The sequence below is a fragment of the Ursus americanus genome, chromosome 15 (assembly GCF_024610735.1).
Source record: "Ursus americanus isolate L20-20 chromosome 15, mUrsAme1.1.p, whole genome shotgun sequence".
NCBI classification, from domain to species: Eukaryota; Metazoa; Chordata; class Mammalia; order Carnivora; family Ursidae; genus Ursus; species Ursus americanus.
In genome coordinates this window covers 59113060-59135469 of record NC_142141.1, presented here as the reverse complement: position 1 = coordinate 59135469, position 22410 = coordinate 59113060, and the positions used below count along the sequence as shown (strand labels likewise).

At 47.9% G+C, this 22410-nt stretch overlaps 1 protein-coding gene across 2 annotated transcripts in view; it reads left to right on the top strand.

Annotated features, from left to right (window-relative positions):
- ADCY2 (adenylate cyclase 2) overlaps window positions 1-22410 on the top strand; it is a 387890-nt gene that overhangs the window by 324460 nt on the left and 41020 nt on the right. For both annotated transcript variants that reach the window (XM_045795930.2, XM_087867988.1), the window contains exons 16-18: window positions 3668-3805; window positions 8155-8274; window positions 14290-14459. In XM_045795930.2, the coding sequence (XP_045651886.2) occupies window positions 3668-3805; window positions 8155-8274; window positions 14290-14459 (428 nt within the window). The remainder of the gene's footprint in view (window positions 1-3667; window positions 3806-8154; window positions 8275-14289; window positions 14460-22410) is intronic.

Genomic DNA, 22410 nt, shown 5'->3' with positions numbered 1-22410 from the left:
ATTTTTTAAAAGAACACTGGGGCTCCTGGCTGGAGTCAGTTGTTAAGTGTCCAACTCTTGATTTCGGCTCAGGTCATGTTCTTGGGGTTGTGAGATGAAGCCCCGAGTTGGGCTTCATACTGTGCATGGAACCTGCTTAAGAGTCTCTCTCTCTCTCTCCGCCTCTGCCCCTCCCCCCACTTGCGTGCTTGCTCTCTCTCTCAAAACAAAAATAAAAAAAAAATAAATAAAAGGACACTAATGAAATTGCTAATGCAATCTGCTGCTATAATTATTACGTTTAATTAGGAGGAATTTTAGAGTGAGAGATTAGCCATTGTTTCCAGTGCAAGAGGTTCAAAGTGGGGGATAGGGGAGGGAGGGAGGGAGGGAAGGAAGGAAGGAAGGAAGGAAGGAAGGAAGGAAGGAAGGAAGGAAGGAAGGAAGGGGAAATATTTTTTCCTTTTTTTTCAATCCGAACAACAGTATATGAATATTTTATTTTTCTGAGGAGAATCTTCTGCCTGTACTGAATGAAGACCCTTGCTGGCAAACTGCACTGGTCATTGTCCCCAGCACTAAGGCCACCACAGCGTTTCCGTATAAATTTGTATCCTTTCTCCTTTGACATCTGCCACTGCAGTTAGTACCAGTTCCACACCTGTCAGTGGATGGTGTGGCATTAACAGCCAAGCGCATTTCTGGAAGGCCCGCAGCGAGCTCACTGTGAGTAGGAGGCCATCGTGCGTACAGTGAGAGCCACTGACGGTCAAGAAAGGAGGACAAGATTGGACTGAAATGATGCCAGTCGCTAAACCAGAGGTCACATAGAGGAACAAACCTGGGCTCTCATCTTCGTCTGAAGAGCACCTTCTGAATAAGTGCCCAAATATTCTGTGAGATGGTATCATTTATAGTGTTTCATTAGGATGCTGCAAATTTTGATAAGAGACTTTACTCGAATACTTAACCCAAATGGAATAAACTGAGCTAAATTATCACATCGGATCCAAGCAGTGCTTTTTACTCAGAGCGGCAGTGGAATCAGTGGTCCCCTTTTCCTTAATCAGATCCTTCTGCTTCGAGACTGACGTCTCTTCTCTCTTCTGCTCCCGTGAACATCTTCACCCTCCCTCCTCCTCTTCCCCTCTCTGCATTGTGGCTCAGGGCGCATGTCCCTGTCACCTGCTCTTCCCTTGTCCTTGTCTCGCCAGCTGTGCTTACTGAGTCTCATGTTTGGGACAGTTCTCTTTATTTGGCCTCTACTTGGTGACAGGAATGAAGAGAGAAGGCCAGCTGCCCGGAGGAAACACCGTAGTGAAAAGGAGGGGAAATGAGTTTTTTTTGTTCATATCGGTCTGAAGCAAAGAGATTTTTAGTCCCTAAAATGTCTCTGAGAAGTATTGCATTTTCTTCATAAATGTAACAAGAGCTAAGAGCGAAGGTGTCTAAGTCCCACCCCAGTAACTGACGTAGCTCATTTAATCTCTTAGAAGACCAAGGAGCCAGGTATTATTACCCCATTTTAGAGATGAGGAAGCTGAGACCACGGAGGATAGTTAACCTGTAGAAAGTCTCTCAGCTGTGGGGGTTTGATCCTGGGCCCCTGGGCGGGTTCTTACTGTCCTTATCACCTCTCATCCTGTGTTGTAGGATCTCATGTGGGGGCGCCTGGGTGGCTCTTGATTTCGGCTCAGGTCATGATCTCAGGGTTCTGGGATCAAGTCCCATGTCGGACTCCACGCTCAGCATGGAGTCTGCTTGAGCTTCTCTCTCTCCCTCTCCCTCTGCTCCTCCCCCCACTTGAGCGCACGCTCTCTCTCTCTCTCAATAGATAAATAAAATCTTTAACAGAAAAAGAATCTCATTTATTCGCTGTATCAGTGTTTGACATACTGCAGTGCTTCCATTTTTAAGACTAAAGCTGACATGTTTTTAAGAATCAAGCAGAAGGACAATGTGAAAGAGGGAGAGAAATAAAGGCGATCTTTGTTCATGGGAGGATTTGCTGTTTGGGTTTTATGGGTGTCACACCAGCTTTACTGTCATATTAGCTTCGTACAAGTCAAGAAGGTACAGGATGTTGGCCTTCTCTTAAAATTTTTGAAATCAACCTTTTTTTGGTGTTTTCAGGACACATAGCCATAGGGCCTCAGCCCCTTTTGCATGACGGTGAAAATGGAGATCCCTAGAGAAGTCTTACGTACCCGCTTGCCCTGTCAGGTGACCTCTGTGAATATGTGCGGTAGCACCTGGCACAGGCCAGGTGTCACCCACCCCTCAGAACTCTCTCTGCCTCTGTTCCCCTCCCACCTGGACAAAGGTCCACATCACGGTGGCCCGTCCCCGGAACAGTGGCCTTCAGGATGAAGTGAGATGGTCCCCTGAAATCCCATAGAGCAGAGTCTGGTCCACAGAAAATGCTGAGGGAACATTGCCATCCAGTAAATACCTCAGTCCCTTCTCGTATCCAAAGAGCTTCTCCAGCACCCATGCCCACTGCCACATGACTCGCCAGAGCCACAGTCAGAAGCCACACGGTGTCCCTCCACAGATGAATGGGTAAATCAAATGTGTCAGTACATCGAATGGGATATTATTCAACCTTATCAAAAGAAGGAAATCTCATCCCATGTGACACCATGGAGGAACCTGGAGATGATGCTGAGTGAAGTAGGCCCGTCACAAAAACACCAGTACCGCGTGACTCCGTGTTTATGAGATACCCAGAGAGTCAAACTCCTAGAGACAGAAAGTAAGATGGTGGTGGCCGGAGGCGAGGGGAAGGGGAGAGGGGAGTTCTTTAATGGGTCTAGACTTTCAGTTGTGCGAGGTGAAAAGTCGTAGACGTATGCTCTTCAACAATGTGAATATGGTTAACACTACCAAACTACGCGCTTAAAAATGATGGAGGGGCACCTGGTGGCTCCATTGGTTAAGCGTCTGCCTTCGGCTCAGGTCATGATCCGGAGTCCTGGGATTGAGTCCTGCGTTGGGCTTCCTGCTCAGTGGAGAGTCTGCTTCTCCCTCTCCCTCTGTTCCTCCCCCTGCTTGTGCTCTCTCTCTCTAATGAATAAATTTAAAATATTTGGAAAAAAATGAAGAGGGAGAATGTTCTGTTATGTGTTTTTTAACACAATTAAAAATTTGGGAAAGAGCCTCTCCAAGAGGAAAGCGGCCCCCGCAGGGCGGAATGAGGTAAAGCCATCAGAGAGCAATGGCTGTTGTCTTTGGAGATAAGGCCGTCCATCTGCTTTGTGGTCCAGTTGTATTCTTCCAAAGAGCTACCTGCCCAGCTGTTTTCCGCCTGGATCGGCTGAATGAGGATGATTGCTTTATCATCGCTGTGATCTGAGACCCAACACATCCCCCAGCATGGTTTAATTAACTGACAAGTTTTTCCTTTACCAGAGATTTTTTTTAAAAAGTAATTTCAGGTCTATTTAAAAGAACATAAAGTACGTTCTACATTTATCATAGAAATTTAACTAATTTGTCCTTTATTTGTAACATGATGCCGACATCACTTTAATAAGGTTCGTGACCTAGTCTGGGTCTCCGGGGGGGAGCAGAGCCTGCTCGTTTGCTCTGTGAAGCACACTGATGCCTCCGGTGGTTTTAAACATCACTGAGAGGCTCGAGAGAATACCTAAACCAGCAGTGTATTTCCCTTTCTGTCTCCTCCCAGCAATGCAGCAAGAAGGCCTCCGCCTCTCTCCTGTGGCTGTTGAAGTCGTCGGGCATCATCGCGGACCGGCCCTGGCCTCGTGTCTCCCTCACTGTCCTCACCACGGCCATCATTCTGACCATGGCCGTGTTCAACATGGTGAGTCAGGGCTCCCGCCAGGCACGGCCTTCTTGGCTTCAGTGCCTCACTCCGTGGGCTTTTCCAACCTTGACTGCAGCTGTGCGGTCAATTCGGTGCAACCTCCGGCTGCTGCCCCAGCAGCTTCCCACCTCCCTTCCTGCTACTGAGATGACATTGAATGTCAGCAGGGTGATCACCAAAGATCACAGAACCATCTAGATACAGACAGTGCACTGGGAGAGGCGTCCTGCTCTGGAGTCTGAAAGGCCCGAGCTCAAATGTTAGCTCCCCACTTTTCCAGCCATGCGATTTTCGAGGATGTTCATTAAACCTCCACAGGCCCCATTCCCACTTCCAGAAATTGAGCCCTGGTGCTTCTCCGAGAGGGCAGAGGAGCTGGTGTTCCTACTGACATGGGGCCGGGAGCAAATGGTCAAGAAAGAATTCTTGAGACATTTTTGGTGCAAAAGGGTGCCTTTATTATAGCACAGGGACAGGACCCATGGGCAGGAAGAGCTGCACTGGGCCTGTGAGGAGTGACTGATTCTAGACTTCTTAGTTAGTGGGGCTTAGGGACAGCATAAATCCTAAGAAATTTGGAACCAAGGCTTCCAGACGTTGAGGGGCTAGCTGCTGCTGAGACAAGGTCATCTACTACTGTCTAGAAAACCTGAGTCTTGAGACCCTTCAGATGTAGATCTGTGGGCCATATGCTTGGGCAGTAATTGCTAACAAAGATCTGGGGGGGGGGGTGTTTACGATTACCAGAGGGAAGTTACACTAACCAGAGCAAAGCTATCGTGGTAAAACATGGAAGGAATTCCTGGAGGGAGCTGTAGGAGTGTTATAGTCTGTGTGCCTCCGAATCCTGCCTGGAGACGCCGAGCCCTGGCCAAGTCTGGTCTGTGCTTCTCTCACTCCCCTCGCTACCACGCTTAGGACAGAACCAGGTGGTTTGTGAATATTGAACCAGTGGGTCTCTCTTACTAGATGCATGTTACCGCTACGGCTACATCCTTTAAAATAGACACATAGCTGATCCATGCACCGTGCAATGCCTCCTTATTATTCTGACATTATCACCATCAGCCATAAGGCATGAAGATATTGCGTATTTGGGGTGTTTTACTGGTCATTGGAACTATAGAGTAGCATGTACAGTCCTTGCCTTCCAGCAGCAGAAAATCAAGTTGAGGAGGTAGACCCTATAAATGAAATAATAAAGACGTAGTTTTTGCCAATTAGCTTGCATTTGGCATAAATAGATGTGTTGAGCGTAGATATGTGCCTGGTGCATTGCTAGATGCTTGGAACCCAAAGCCTGTTCCTGCTTCCGGGAGTTTACGATCAAGTCCAACAGACTGGCAGCTGGGTAAACCCACTGTGGGTCTGGGAGCCAGTGACAGCGACATGTGGAGAGGTGGCAAGGAAGGAGGGCAGGGCCGGCTGCTCTGGATTCTAGAGGGTGGGTAGGAGGAGTTCAGCAGAGGGGGAGCAGGGGTGAGGAAGAGGGGAGACATGCGACATCTGGGAGGCGACTGAGAGCAGACTTCTGTATTAAGAAGCAGTGACGGGGCTAGGCTGAAGGGGACCTCGGATGTTTTCTTGGCCCCCGTCCTGCCATTACGCCGTAGAGCGCGCTGTTCCTTCTGATACACGTGGGGGTTCCCGTGAAGCTGACGCCAACAGGAACCTAGAGCCGCGATGGCCTCTGCATCTGCTTCACTCTGCCTCAAAGTCCGTCTCAAGGAGTTAAGGAGTCCTGGAAAGGGGGGTGCCCTTGGCCTGATGAAACCAAGATTTATCACCTACTTTTTTAAAGACAGAACCTACGTGGGAAACACATCTGATTGCATTTCATAGAGGCTATTTAGTGTGACTGATGGCCGGTCACTGTCTGTAATGGTTGAGGACCTGAGCATTTAGGAGCAGATTTTTTTAATATATTAACTGTGTTTCTTTTGGAGAAAAAATACATCCTCAGGACCAGAAATACATCTCCCAGCCTTGTTTTCCTTTCTCACAAAGAAAGGCATTTGTTGCCAGCCAAGGTAGAAAAGTCTGTGGGATACACGTCAGCAGGATGATGGATGACCCCCGAGAGAGAAAGGCAAGAAGGCTTCGCTCCACGTCCTGAGCCGTGTCCTGCAGCAGATGCTGCGGGCCGCGAGGAAGCCCGGTGACTTTCTTCTGTCCATCATTTGTACCGGTACCTGGTGCCGTGAAATTAGTGAGCCTGTTCCGTGCAGATGCTCCTTTCGTATTCAGGATCTCAAAAAAACATCATACAACGGTACGAAAGCCGACATTAGGTAGAGAAAGGAAATCATTTTCCCTGGTCATAAAGCTTTCTTCTGATTTCTTATGAATCGCAGAAGGGGAAGCGCCTGTTCACCAAGGTATGATCCTTGTCCACATCAGAAGGTTGACAGAGGAAGGCCCCCCAGCTACTCGGAGCCCTGTCCCCTGAGTTACGATTGCAAGAGACAGACACAGCGTCCCGTGTTGTGGGCCACACTGATGCAGCATTCTGAGGCTGAGCACGAGTGGGTGCTGTGCTGGGAAAGGGGGTCCCCAGGGTCACACTTGGCCAAGAAGACCCCTTCTGCTGGGACACGGGTGCCCTCCGGTCTTCCAGGGCACCGTTAAATGCTCCCGGCGTGATTTCTGTGCCTTTTTTCCTAACCCTGCTTCAGACCCCCGTCCTGGAGAGCCTTCTGTTCAATTCAGTCTCGCTTTTTACATTTGTTCAGGGCCTCCCTTGGGAACATAATTTCTAGACTGACTGACCCTGCCCCCAAGTTGTGGTTTTGCTCGTTAGCCCAGTGAGGCTGATCCAGACCTCGGACTCACGTTTTAAAAGAAGAGCAGCTCTTTTGTGCGTGTGCTGCGGAGAGCTTCCTGCTTTGCTCAAGTCACTGGGAAGAAAATTTAATTTTCTGTCCAAAAAATGTTTCCTTTGAAAGTCATTGCCTCACTCAGCCCTCTTGCAAAGCTCTTGTGATTTTTAAGTGTTCTTTTTGGGATAAAGCAAAAATACTTTCCTTTTCTTCCTTTTCTTTTTTTCTGTTTTTAATGTTTCTTAGTTTTCTCTCGGGTAAAATATGCATAACGTAAGATTTATCATTTTACCCGTCTTGCAGCATGCAGCTGAGTGTCACTGAGTGCGTTCACGCTGCTGTGCACCCACCAGGATGATGCCCGGAACTCTGTCATCATCCCGCACAGAAACTCCGTGCCCGTGAAACGCTAACTGCCCACCGCCTGCTCCCCCAGCCCCTGGCACCCTCCGCTCTCCCTACCAGGCGTTTGCCTGGTCTAGACTCCCCGTGGACGTGGGATTGCACGATGTTTGTGTTCTTGGGTCTGATTTCTTCATGGAGCATGTTCTTCACGTGCTGTTTTCCCTGATGCACAGTCCCTCCCCAACCGGGAGCCCCTCAGTTCGCCCTGAAGGTTTCCAGCCTCAGGCGGGCAGCCCTCGTGAACGTTGCTCTTGTATCAGCGGCCGTCACCGTCTTGACCGCAGAAGGGGGAGCAGTGTGGGCAGTGACTTGAGGGCTGGGGCTGCCCACTGTCCCCTCTGCCCCTGGCCGCATGCATGGCCCTTTCACGTGGGTGTCCGCATGCATTGCTAGTGGCTCATCTTGATTCCAACCCTGAAATCTCACAGTCTTTACGAGAGAGCCCGTACCTTTACGAGAGCTGGCCATCTTCATTTTCACAGGATTACTTCTCTTTCAAATTAGGGCCCCTTCCCAACCGTCCTCACTCAGAGCATTCGCCCTCTCAACTTCTTATCCTTCACGATCCTGAGCTGCCAGGCGCTCAAATAATACACACAAATGCCGACACCCATTACTGCATTTTGCCCACATCATTTCTTACAATCAAAAAGTCCAGGGACCCAGTTAATGTTCGAAGCAAGATGGTGAAGACACTGCAAAAAATAAAAATAAAAAAATTAACCTGAGGCTCTGATTTCTTGGTAGAGAGTGGAATGTCTGTGTGCGAGGTGTTGTCAACCTCAGACATCGTTCTAACCAAGCCCTCTGCCCTGGGCTCTGTACATTTTTAATTTAATATGTAACAGAGGTGTTTCTGTTTTCTTTACTATCAATCGTGTAGGTCTGGAATTCACTAGAAGCGTGGAACACAACAATAGTTATTTGCTTATTTAATAGAAATTCTCAAAGCTTCAAACAGGAGAAGATGAAGCTATTAGCGTTGGAAATACAGGCACCAGATTGCCCACGTAATCCTGCTTACGGTGCAGAAGAAACACAGCCATTAATAATTTAGCGTCGACCTGCTAACTCTGTGATCTCCTGTGCACTAATTCATTGAAAAAAACATTTTCTTTGCAGTTTTTCCTGAGTGACCCAGAGGAAACAATTCCTCCAACTGCCAATTCATCCAACACAAGTCTTTCTGCCTTAAGTAATCAGGCAGCGATCCTACGGGCACAAAATCTGTTTTTCCTCCCGGTAAGAACATTTCACTCGTTATTATTGCTTTTGATGTTTTCCTGTAAGCTATTCGCCAAGTTCATGTGACAGCCTCCAGTTTCTGATCCGTCCTAGACTTCCCTTTTCCCCTTCGGTGTCGGTACCTGAGTAAGCCCTGACCGGGGACAAGCTGCCAGCCTTCGGTCATAGCAGCCCCAGCTGGCGGACACCAGTTGGACACGTGCAACGTCCAGTGTCATGTTCGTGCTTTCCCACATGTCTCCCGCTTCTCTTCTCCTCGTGCTGCATTTTAGACCATATATCTCAGCATCGGACGTTCGATTGTTGGTCACTGAAGTTCTGGATTCGTTGCTTAGAGGTTTTGCTCATTGTCCCAGGGGATGAGTGTTGGCTTCCTGACTGATGTTGGGGGGACCACATCGTGCATTTCTGTCTCTCCTTTGGTCGCAAACACTGCCCACTGATAATATCCTCCAAGAATCCTTACCGACTGACTCATTTTAACCAATGTCCAGAAGGGCCAAGATTGAAATTTGAAAACTTGCTAAAGCATCAGTCTTTTAAGTGAAAAGGGTTAAATCCGTTTTACTTATTTACTATTATTATTTACTATTTAGTAACTTCATTTCATGAATCATTTGTGCAAAACAAAGCTCTGATACTCTCCTCTCATCCTCTGAAGTAGCTTAGATTTTTCCCATCCAGTGTCTGTCCCATATAGTCCATTTCAAGAATGCTAAAGGAACCATTTTGGGGATTGAAATTGGCAATTTAGTATGTATACTTTAAAAATTCCTTACCAATTTTTTAAACTCCATTAGCTATGGTGATAAAGGAGATTTCCTTCCTCATTCTTCTTTGGCTGATTTGTTCCCTTGCTATTTGGCTTTGATCCTTTTCCCCATCTGTCTTCAGTTTCCTGGGAAGCTCCCAGCTCTGTGTACAGAGTAGGGGTGTCTGGTGTGTTTTTGAGAAGGCTTTTGAGGCAAGCTGACCAAGGTCCCTAACAATGTCCCCACAGGCACTGGAAGCGAGGCTGCCATATGCTCTGTCCCTTGTCCAGGGGGTCCTGGCCCTCATTTAGGCATTATCGTAAACCCCCGTGAGTGTCAGACAGCATCCTTTCTGTTCCAGTGATGTGAAAAGTGAGAGACAGGATGCATGGTGAGGGTTTATTGGCTGTGATCGCACTGTGGGCAATTTGGAGCCACCTTCTGGAGAGAAAGGAACTGTGGTCCAGCCCGTCCTCCTTGAACGCAGAGCACTGGCTCGCACGGGGCTGCACAGGCCCGCGGAGACAGAGAGAGTGTCCTGGCAGCATTCGCAAGGCACTGTCAAGGGTTTACAGTGAATATGCATTTTCATAAGAAAGGAAAGGATAGCTGACAAAGCATTTTTTTAAATCTCTCTGTCCAGTGTTTTTGGGTGGAATGGCCCACTATGCTTGGCATCAGTAGAAGCCCTAAGTTCATCCTTCTGAGTCTCATCAAGTCCATATGACATCTTCTTTTCAAAAGAAGCAGATCATTAGAAACCCAAGGTGGGGAAAAGTACCATTTATTCAATCTTAAAAGATTCTGAAAAAATACGCAGTAGACTCTTTAAAATGTAGGTCGGACTTCATCCACAAGCCGGTATCGTCCCAATAATAAGTCCTCAGAAAGAGGATTATGATGAGCTTTGCCAAGGAGGCTCCACATGCCCCAGCACCGTCTGCACAGAAACTGCATTGTTAACGTGCTGGTTAAGAGTCCCACGGGAGCCCGGAAACACCCTGGCCCCCCTGCGCAGATGGAAGGGAACATCAGGAAAGCCGTTTGTGGATGTGCGAAACCTACGGGTCGTTCCTCTCAAGCCACGTCGTATGTGGTCTGAGGCTGGCAAGGTGGTGGGAAGGGGAGTCCACTTCTCTTTTGCAGGTGGTGTCAAGTGATAGAACTCTTCTTACTGGTAATCTGCAATAGCCATCGAAAAGCATAAAAATAGATCTACTTTTTACCCCATAATAATTTCAGAAATTAATCTTGCAGGTACAAACACTTAGCTATAAATGTGTTCATCCAGGTGTTTATGTAACATCGAGAACAAACTCAAAAGTAAAAGGAAGCCAACAACCTCAAAGTTAGAATAAATTTAATTGTTTAAATAAATTCTGCTATTTAGTTATATCCAGGCATTAGAAAAGACGTTGTAGCAAAATATTTAATGACGTAGAAATAGATATTCACAATTATTAATTGAAAAGTATCACTTAAAAACATTCCAAGATATGTCCCCAATTTTCTAAAATATAATACCAGTAGTAAGTAACACACCAAAAAAAAACCCAAAAAGGCTGTAAAGATATACCCAAAATAATCAATAGTGGCTCAAGTTGGTTGTTGGAGATTATAGGAGACCCTTATCTTTGTATGTGTCCTTTGTATATTCCCTGCTTTTTTTTAAGATTTTTATTTGAGAGAGAGTGCACACGTGCAGGAACGGGGGACAGGGCAGAGGGAGACCCATGGTTCGGGGCTCAACGCCAGGCTCAATGTGGGGCTCAATCCCAGGACCCTGAGATCATGACCTGAGCCAAAGGCAGACGCTTCGCTGGCTAAGCCACCCAGGTGCCCCTATATATTCCCTAATTTTTAATATCAGATGTATCATTCCTGTAGTAGGGGAAAAAAAGCCATTTTAGAATGCCCAACAAAATCAACCACAAAGGATTTTTTTTTTAAGATTTTATTTATTTATTTGACTGAGAGAGGGAGCACAAGCAGGGGGAGTGGGAGAGGAAGAAGCAGGCTCCCAGTGGAGGAGCCGGATGTGGGGCTTGATCCCAGGACTCTGGGATCACGCCCTGAGCCGAAGGCAGACGCTTAATGACTGAGCCACCAGGCGCCCCAACCACAAAGGATTTTTGCCATGTAGGGAGTTCGTACCATATCAGACATTTATATCATTTCATCTGAAAACCTGCCCTGCAAGTTTGCTGCTTCTGGAATTCCCGTTTTCCAGGTGAGGGCACTCAGGCCAAAAGAGACTCAAGGAAATCACCCAGGGTGGTAGCAGCTGTTCCGTTGGCATTAAAACGCAAGTCGACTTCACTCATCGGCTGTATCAAGCGTGTTAATAACCATATCAACCAATGTTAACTTTGTTAACTTAAGATTAATATTAACAAATTATATTTAGTAATTAAAATAATATTAATAATTGATTTTAAACGTCAATAAATAATGCAACCATTCACTAATATATCAACTATATCAGAATTGTATAGAAATAGGTCACTAGTCATCACCCCGTAATAGAAGTCAGTTCGGAAGCCTGCCTCCAGGACTCTTGGCCACCCAAGCTCTCCCTGGCGGGTGCCTTAATACAAACAACTGGTCTTCAGAAGCCCCGGCCTGGCCTTCTCAGCTCTCCCGCCTCGCTCGCACGTCCCTCTGTCGCTGTCTGCAGGCTGCCCGCCTACCTTTAATCAGTTCCCAGACCACCTTGTGCATGACCTCCAAGTGTTCCACAAAGCTATTTAATGAAGAGTGGACTAAATGCTACTTCCCATTCATGTCTATATTCTGGTACATTTTCCTGAAATATGAAAACTTTTCAAAAGCCTAAGAATGAATTTTGAAAAGTGAAACCATAGGCATGTTTGCATAGGCATTGGCACCTATTTCGGATGACGGGTGTTAACGAAAACCTTTACAGTCCTATCTCCCCTGCCTCCAACATTGACACACTGATACACACAGTGGCTCCGGATTCTGCCCCTTCCGTTAGGCTGACCTTGCTGATAATGTTCATCCTATGGTTTTCAGCATTATTTTACTAGCAGCATCCTGTTGGAAACTGAGAGTCCCCCTCCCCCTGCCCGCCCCGACCAGCTCCCAAGGCAATTTCATGGCTTTTAGAGAGCAGTTCTAGAATACTCTTGATAACCGACTGGAAGACCGCTGTGTTGTAAACCAGGGCCTTTCAGACTCTTCGTGGGGAAGGCCCTGTTTTCATTTTGTTTTGATTCGTTTTTTTTTTTTTCTTTTAATTTCCAATCTGTCGTGGAGTGATACTTTTGAAAATATAACCGTGAGTTAGCAGAAAAATGAACTAAAAAAAGACGTGAGAAGTAGAAGCCTGTATCTTGTCGGATTCAGTAGGAGCGAGCCTCCCGGTCAGGCTGCGCACGTTCCCTGAGCAGGCTCTCCGGGTGCTCTGCAGAGCCGCCTGGCCCGCGGCCCGTGGCTGTCCCCAGGCCTGGTGCACATCCTGCCACTGAGCCCGCACGCCTGCCCTCCCAGGTGGCCCCTTAGTCACTTAGTGAAGGAAACAGTGGCCAAACTCCATGTAAATAAGGACTGGTTTCAGACCACATGCCCCTCTCCCTGGCCTCCGGGGGAGACTGAGCCACTGCTCCCGCCTGCTCTCCCCGGTGTCTTGATTCTGTCTTTCCCCTCGGCCAGCCCCAACAGTCCCATCTGGACACGTCTTCCCCTCTTTTCCTTCTCCTCTTCTCTGTTGTAGGGGGAGTGGTGTCGGCATCGGGGAGGTGGTGTGAGCCAAAGAAAGGAGGCTTAGAACCCTCAGTGTCCCATAAAATGCAGCCACCTGCAACGCGGCCTTGCTGGGGCAAGCTTCACCTCGTAAAGAGTGACCCAGCTGCCGTGTGATCGAGGGCCATCGCTGGTCTTCCTTGTGAAGCTGACATGCCATGTCCAAGTCCTCGCGAGTACGGGGTCTGTGCTGACACCGCGCGTGCCTCTGGCAGAGAAGGATGTGCTTGGTACGACCAGGGCAGCTCACTCCTCGCCTTCCTTTCTTCCCCAGGAACAGGATGGATGAGCTGATATCACTAGCCTCCAGATAGCTTACTGGGGATGGCCTTAGCCGGGGAAATAGCAGAGCTCAAGTGACAGAAACGAGCAGCTCGCACATGGCTTATTCCAAATGATGACACTAGAATTGAGCGCCTTACAAACTGGGCTCTTTTTTAAAGGCCGGGTTTATCAAACATCAGTCGGATCTCTGCTTTATTAAAATTACTAGACTTTATTGAGTGTCGCTTCACTTCTAGGAATGCTGATAGCAGCTAACCCTGGTTCGTAAAAACAGTGGTGTGCCAAGATACAGGCTTTGTGCGACTGGCCACCTTTCATTCAGCAAGTCCCTCCTGGCTGGCGGGGTGCTGGGCTCCAAGCTCTGCTTGCTCTGTTCAGTGACTTTTAAAAGGAGGACATTCTTCCCCTCGTGTTACAGCTGAAGACACCGTATCACGGGCATTTAGGTCACTGGCCCAAAGTAACCCCACGAATGAGTGAGCCAAGCAAGGCTGGCTCAGGACTCTCCCTTCTTGACAATGTCCGTTATGGTAAATAGTGAGAAGCAGGCCGCCGTAGGGCAGGAGCGCCGCGGCTTCCTGGGGCCACACGGGATGCAGTGTGCTTTCTTCCTCACACCTGGTTCTTCCCATTTCCTCGGGTGCCCGTCCGCTTCCAGGGAATTCGTGACTCACCCTGGCCAAAGCTTTTAGTTTGTTAAATCCTTCCTGCTTTAGACCCATCGTTTCTCTTGTAATAAAATGCTTAGGCTTTCTTGTGCTTTTAACAGAACTCTCTGTAATGATTTGCATCCTCTTAATAAAGGAGGAATCGCAAGGCCAACAGAGATTCTATGTCCTATAAGTTTTTAAATCTATAAATGGGTACAGAGTCCTCTTGTTTTCATTTTCAAGAAGCAAAGGACGTTTGCTTGTAAGCACATGCCTTCAATATAGACTGTTAAAAATTATTTCTGTTTGGCAATCCGCACAATTATTCTTATTGAACATGCCACCCTGGGTCAGGCCGGCGCGGGCGAGTAATTCCTTTCTGAAGCAGACGTGTTGGGGCATTTACTGCCAAGGTCAGAAAGCAGCAAAGGGCATCTGCTTCACAGCCGGTTCCTAAGCTGCCCGAGTGGACCTGGGGGTGATCCCCGGTTCTAACGCTCACTGCAGCGTCTCTCAGAAGGGATCCCGAGTAACTCGTCTCCTCCGTTTCCCTCTTCCAGTACTTTATCTACAGCTGCATCCTGGGACTGATCTCCTGCTCGGTTTTCCTGAGGGTGAATTACGAGCTGAAGATGTTGATCATGATGGTGGCGTTGGTGGGTTACAACACCATCCTTCTACACACGCACGCCCACGTCCTGGACGACTATAGCCAGGTCTTATTCCAGAGGTAACCTGCGTGCTCTTCCTTCTGCGTGGTTCTTTCGCGGGACGTTGATAACGTGAGTGTGTGTTGAGTAAACACCGATGAGCGATGTCCTTGCCATCGGTAATCATCGCGTGCAGGTTTCTTTAAAACTGTGGTGCAGGAAGCTGGTGTGTGTCTTCATTATAGATTTCGTAGAATAAGTATCATCATTTACACACAGGGGCTTGGAAGTGGTTTAGAGCGGTGATTTGTATTCCCATCTGTACTGTATTGATAAGTATAACCTAGGGTTTCTCTTCCTGGGCTTTGTTAATACTTCGGATTGAATGAGTTCCTGTTGTGTTGGGCAGTGGGGGCCGTCCTAGGCATTATATGATGCGTAGCAGGTCCCTGGCCCCTACCCAGTAGACGCCGGACTCAACCACCCACTCCAAGTCATGACAACAAAAAATGTCTCAAGACACTGCCAAATGTACCTCCCCAGGGCAAAGTGCCCCCCCCCCAGCTCAAAACAAATGAATCAACATACACAAAAATACCAGAAAAATAAGTGGATATATTCACAGGTTATAGTGTTAAACTTCTTAGGGGAGATTTCCTAAACTACCCTTGTGTGGAGGGAGTATTACCAAGTGGCAACTCTCTGTTCTATGAAGAGATTGGCCTCCAAGAAAAGATACATCTGCGATCGCATCCAGTCCTGAGGTTGGGAATATTGAAGAATGGTCCTCAAGCCTTCCTCAGGTTTATAAAAGGTTTCTTGCCATCAAATTACTTCCATAAGCTTATAATGAATATGTATCCCCTGCTTGAAAAAAAAGTAATCATCGTGATATTCTCCACCTCACATCTTATTAGCAAACCTTCTTATATCACACGTTTGGTTTATTTCTGGACCCACCAGCCTTCGAGTTTTTTCTATAAGCGTGTTGCATAATCCTCCATAAATTCTCTGTATTTCCTATAACATAAAATAAGCGTCTTAAATATTTTCATAGATGTGTGGCTCCAGAAGGATAGCTTGTGTCCCCAGCGCATGGCCACTTCTCCATTGGAGTCTCAGTGTCAAGTACGATGGGAACCTCACCGTGTGAGCATTCCTTACCAATAAGAACACTTGCAGAAACACCACGCAGCGCATTCTCCTCACATAATTTAATTTCCATCTTCCTCCACACCATGAAGCCCTAATAATCTGTAATCAAGCTGAGAGGAGTGGAGTTGCAAAAATGCATAATGGTATTAAGGAAAGTTTATGATTCCTTAGCAAGGATGAGAATGAAATCAGGAGTTAATTTCCCAATAAATTCTCAAAGTCACCAAGCAAACATGCTTTAACATTTCTCTACTATACCCAGAGAGCCTGTATCAAATCCCTACGTAAACGTGGTGTTGCTGATTTTTATGCGCAGCTGACGATGCTGCTGAATTTCCCTTTATTGAATTTGGAGCGCCTGAATATGCTACACATCCAAAGGAAAAGAGGAAATTAGATTAGCGAGTTTCTGATGGAGAGGGAATGACTTCTGGGGACCTGAGACAGACACACGATCTCTGCTTAGAACCGAGCCGCAGTAGAGTCGTTACTTGGTTGAAGAAAAGGAGTGTTTACTTTCAGAGTCCTTTCGTTTCCTTCAAGATCTTTTGTGTGTCTTCTCCTAGTTTTGTCTTTATAAGAACCTTACAGCGAGAGAGGGCTGACCCGAGAAGCCTCAGGGACCTGCCTTCACTCCCACGGAAGCCAGTGTGCCAGGAGGTGGGGCGCACCTGCCTCCCGGTCCTCCTCCTCCCCCTCACTGTAAGGTTCTGGCTTTTCCACACCCGCTTCCTACACGAGCTGCCACAGTACCCCCAGAAGCATTCCTCCACCAAATGGTGACTATTACTGGCAGAAAAACAGATTACCTTGAAATTAACACATTTCCTCAATATCATTTGAAAACTAATCCCGAACGAGAGACTCTTAGACTCTTAAGAGCAGGAGTTTCCACTTGCCTCCTGATTTCTCCAGCCTCGGTGTATGTTTGATGTAACCCTGCAACTCATGCCCGAGCCAAACCCATCAATGCCAATGTGTTCTTTGTTCTCTGAGAGTCAAGAGATTTTCCCATCAAACACCTGCTAAGGGTTTCCCCATCCTGTGTCTGGTGTCCATGCTGATGCAACTCTTTCCGATAGGACACTAGGATTCTTAGAAAAACAAAAGCCCCCTGATGTGGGGCAGTTCCATGAGACGGACCGCCCCTAAATCCCAAGCCAGAGGCCCCCTTCAAGGAGGGAGCTGGCTCACGGGAGTGCCAAGCAGCACATCCGTTCCTGATTGAGCTCATCAGGACAAGCTTGGTCCTATCCCTTTTCTGACTTATTGCTGGTCTTTGCATCTTTGCCCTCCCTTTCCACTCCTGGCTTCCTAGTTCTTGTCCTGGTCTTCTTTCTGGAATTTGTGCTTGGCTATGGCAGTGAGTGTCCTTGGTGCCCACCTTGGCCTCTGGACTGGCCCCTGTGTCAGCCCTGAGCACTGCTGGCAGACCTACCCCAAGCTTCTGCTGAAGACCGAGCAGCCCTTTCATCCTGCAGAGGTGGAGAGTATCCCCCCTGGATGAATCGGCTGGGACTCTATTGTCTGCCATCTCCTTTTCTATGACGCAGATAATAGATACCCGCAAATCGAGGACGGAGCAGGTCTGAACCAAGTACCACTCTGATAGTCACAGTGCCTATAACCGTACATGCCATCCAGTAAGTAAGGAGGTGCTCAGTAAACATCTCTTGGATAAATGAATAACAGCAGGTGCGCTCCCAAATAATCAGAAGGGCCCCAGTACCGGCTATAATGAAAAGTCTCACCTCACCTGCTTCCCTGAAGACAGAGGCTCATTGAAGGTGTGTGTCCTTCCAGGGACAGCATCAGTTTTGTTAGTAGTCTTATATTTCAAGGGCGAGTTTGGAGAGGGCATCTCTGCTCGTAAGGCAGTGCCAGGCCATCTCCTGAATACACAGTTGGATGGTACTGTTGTCCTGTGTGTGAGTTCGCCATGACTCATGTTTCAGGGGCCTTTTCAGAACCACCCATGACATTGATCATGGAGCAGCCAACAGGACAGTACAAGCCAACAGGGCAGTTTTTGCCAACAGGGTCAGCAAAAAAAACAGGAGAACCATGCACCAGAAAAACTCCAGATCAATGAATAATTCAGAAAATGGCATCAAAGATACTCTCACAGGTTGACGAATGGGGAAAGCCTACTCTAAAGGAGACAAAAAGACTACTTTGAGAGGATATGCCATGAATCATTCATTAAGTGGAGGCCAGCGATGCCCAAAACCTATCATTACCTGCGTTCATGAGATTCTGGTAAGTCCTCATGGTGAACGAAGCTCAGAGGTTTCTGGTATTTGGAAGGTCCAGAATGAAATATCTCCTTCTTTGGCATTTGCGACATCCTCCCTCTTTCTGTGACTACAGGATGCTTTACTGACCCAATTAATAGCGATTCTGGTTCCTACTATGACGCTGTCTCCCAAAGCCCTCAGCCAACGCGGCCGGGGACCGCAGGTGCTCTCCCCAGTGATGGTGACGGTGACGAGCGCTGATGTTGCTGGAAGATGTTTTTGTTTCAAAGACACTGTCCCTCCCATGTCAAAGGCTTGCCACAGAGTCTGCAAGACACTGTCAGATTTTTCCTATGAGTTTTTACCTTACAGAACTAAAAAGTCTCAAGGGATGAGTGTTACCATTTCATATGGACCCAGAATGATGCTGATTCAGCTGAATGCCGGAAATGTGCCTTTAATTCTGAAGAGGTGTGGGGGCGGAAGAGCTTGAAGAGAGGAGATAACAAGGGACCCCATGGGCTAACCAGCTCTGTTTGGGCACTTCGGCGAATAAGACAAGTCCTCTGCAGACAGCATGTAACTAAGGCGTCTAAGTAAGCGGCGACACCCAGCGCCCAGCCTCATTCAGGAGCTCCGGATGGTTGCTGGAGGAGATGTCTGTGTAATTCTAACTTCCTCAAAACTCCATATCAACGATGGTGATGGAGATACGCAAGCATATATCACTGAGAGCTATGAATTACGCGCCTTCAGTGTGGCATTGTTCTGCTTTCTCGGTTTCTCCTGGGTCTCATTCAAGACACAGAATTCGAGATTTTGCGACACATTTTGACAGTGTCCCAACTTGGGGTCAGCCAATGATGAGCTCCCTGAGAGTCTTGGGGAAGAACTGCAGGCTTAATCATGAACAGCAGAGAGTCAGGAGAGCATCGCACGTCCACCGCGGGGGTGGAGGGTCTGGGGATATTCTAAAGCACCCGAAATTCCTCTAAAGTCTCCTCTTTTAAATTAAAACTGTATTCCAGATTGGCATTCTAACCCATCCTACATCCAAGTTAATGTTGAAAAGTTTTGAAATTACATTCAAACTTAGTATCTCAGTTTCTCTTGCCCTTCCTGATTCCCGCTCCCCATGCCATCTCCAGAAAGTAAGGAACACACGTTTCTGGGGGGCTGACACCCACCAGCAGCCGACTGGGAGGTCAGAAAAGCAGCTGGGTCGTCCAAGCTGCAATTTAACAAAAAAGCAAGTCATCCTAGGGCTACTCAAAATTCCACCAAGCTTTCTTTTTTTCTATAAAAAGCAACCATTAGTGAGCTACTCGGTGATTTAAACTCCAAACTGCTGTGATATGGATCCACCTGCAGAAGGCTACTGGATTTCTGGGCTGTCTGGTTCGGTTTGGTTTTAGAATGAGAGGAGAAAGGAGACTGCACATAGAGTGTGCAGAACACATACTTCTCATCACTTCCTCCATCTCCGATGCTAGAGCCACGCACAGCCCTCTGTCTTACTGCACTTCAAGTCACCTCCGCAGAACGAAACCACATCCACGTTCGTCGGTGCATTACATCCATAGCAGAGGCCAGCACTGCCTCCCAGCCCCAGCTTTGCCATCTCTCTCGACCCACAGCTGCCTGCAGGGCTCACTTCTCAGCGTGAGCGTGTCCCTCCGTGTGGTCGTCTGTTCCAGCCCAGAATGCCTTGCCTGGCATTAATGAATGGCACTCTGAGAAGGCACGAGGCTCAGGGCCGTCTGTCCTTGGGTGACATCAGGCCACTCTCTCCGGAAGACTGCATAGGATTCTGGTGAATCTGTGTCCAGCCAGGAGAGGAAAGAGTGTCTAGAAAGGAAGCCCCTTAGGTTTCAGACCAACACGATTATTTGTCCACTCATTCATCTGTTTTTATAACACACTTTTATTGAACAGCTCTGTGTGCCAGGCCTGAGGGCTGGAGCCTGAGCGCACAGAGATGAAGAAAGTATGGTCACTGCTGTCAAGATCACGGGGGCCTCTGGGGGGCTCTGTTAGTTAAGTGTCTGGCTCTTGATTTCGGCTCAGATCATGATCTTGGGGTCAAGAGATGGAGCCCCACTTTGGGCTCTGCACTGGGCAAGGAGTCTGCTTAAGATTCTGTCTCTCCCTCTCCCTCTGCCCCTCCCTCTGCACTCTCTCTCTCTCAAATAAATACATCTTTTAAAAAAAGAAGAAGAACATCACAGAAAGTCTCTGTAAGATAGTCAGATTTCAGCAGAAGGCCCGCAGGAGACTTGTCGGGATGTTGTGGTTAAGCTCATACTGAACACCTGGGAAAGGATGAGCTTGTGGGCAGGGCGTGAGTTAGAGGGCCCAGAGCTGACCAGTGTGGGGAAGACCTTGGAGAACTGTGGGGATTCAGAAGGCAGGAAGGAAGTGACTTCAGCATCATGGCAGAATAAGATGTCTTTCTCGTCTTTGCTGCAACACCCCCCACATACCAGCTTCAACCACAGTTACAGTGATTTGACATCTGTCCAGGGACAAAAGTGCCATTACAGGGGCTGCGGGATCCAGCAGCATATGCCACGGGGTCTGGGAGGCGTCTCATGCACTCAAGGGTCAGGTAATAGGCATACAGGCCCCAGGCTATGGGCCCTGCAGCAGCCGTGAACCAGTTCTAGCCCCTCTCGACCGTGGTCCAGAAGCCCCTAGAAAACACTTGGCCACTCACCTACAGAGAGCGCCTTGGTGCAAGTCCAGGTTTCCAGAGCAGAAGTTCCAGTGCTCTGTCCAAACACAGTGAAGTGAGTAAGAGGAGTAGCTTGACTCTACCCATCCCCCTCACCCCCAGGAGGGCACAGCTGAGGCCCAAGGGAGATCCCCCATGCGAGCAAGCAGCCATGCAGGATGCTGCCAGAGAGACCCCCCTGGCCCCATCCATAGTGCTGAGTCCTGAGCTGCGTGAGGGGGCAGGGAGCGGCTGGGCAGGGACAGATAGGGACTCTCGAAGAGCCTTCCCGGGACACGGATCCTACTCACTGCATCGTGGCCTCCATCGAGAAGCCGCCCAGGAGACTCTGGGAACACCTCGCCCACGGATCCCCACACCGCCTGCATCCCGACCCTGTGGCCGGCTCCCTGCCCACGCTGCCGGTGGCGGAGGAGACAGCGAGCTTTGACAGATGGCTGGTGAGCACACACAGAAAGCCGGCTCCAATCTGAGGGCCAGGGAGAGACAGACCACAGACTTTTGCAGGTTTTGTTTGGGAAAACAAAAGGAGGCTGTCAGTACTCTGCCTGGTGCCCTGCCCGATGGAGAGGAGGCGCGAAAGCTTAAGAACTCCGCCACAAGAGGGAGCAAGAGGCGTAGAGCAGGTGTGACCAGAGCCGACCTCGGGAAGCCTCAAGGTATTTTCGTCCCAGACTCAGTTAATAAAGACTCGAGGGGGTAACTACTCTATCAAATTGAAGAAAGCAATGAAAAACTTCAAGAAACACAAGAACTCAAGGAAGAAAGGAACAGGGAAACTAAAGAACAGCCAGAAAACCATTAATAACAGAGCGTTAGTCTTTGCCAATCAGTGTGACTCTCAATGGAAATGGACTGAATTCTCTACCCAAAAGTAAGACTGGCTGGATGGATAAAAACACACAAGAAACAACAGGTGTTGGCGAGGATGTGGAGAAAGGGGAACTCTGTGCACTGTTGGTGGGAATGCAAACTGGTGCGGCCACTCCGGAACACAGCATGGAGGTGTCTCAGAAAGTTAAAAAAAGAATTCCCAATGGATGAAAGACCTAAATGCGAGACAGGAAACCATCAGAATTCTGGAGAAGAACACAGGCAGCAACCTCTTTGACCTCGGCCACAGCAACTTCTTTCTAGACACATCTCCAGAGGCAAGGGAAACAAAAGCAAAAATGAACCATTGGGACCTCATCAAGATAAAAATTTCCGCACAGCAAAGCAAACAGTCAACAAAACTAAAAGACCACCAACAGATTTGGAGAAAATATTTGCAAATGACATATCTGATAAAGGTTAGTATCCAAAAGCTAAAAGGAACTTATCAAACCCAACACCCAAAAAACAAATAATCTAGTTAAGAAATGGGCAGAAGATGTGAATAGACATTTTTCCAAAGAAGACGTCCAGATGGCCAACAGACACGTGAAAAAATGCTCAACATCACTCAACATCAGGGCAATACAAATTGAAACCATGATGAAATACCACCTCACACCTGTCAGAATGGCTAAAATTAACAATTCAGGAAACAGGTGTTGGCGAGGATACAAGAAAGGGGAGCCCTCTTGCACTATTGGTGGGAGTGCAAGTCGGTGCAGCCGCTCTGGAGAATAGTAGGGAGGTTCCTCAAAAAGTTAGATATAGAACTACCCTACAACCCAGCAATTGCACTACAAAAATACAGATTCGAAGGGGTACAGGCACCCTAATATTTATAGTAGCATTATCAACTATAGCCAAATTATGGAAAGAGCCCAAAGGTCCATCGACTGGTGAATGGATAAAGTCAGTCAGAAAGACAAATACCATATGATTTCACTCATATGTGCAATTTAAGAAACAAAACAGATCATAGGGGAAGGGAAGGAAAAATAAAATAAGATAAAATCAGAGAGGGAGACAAAC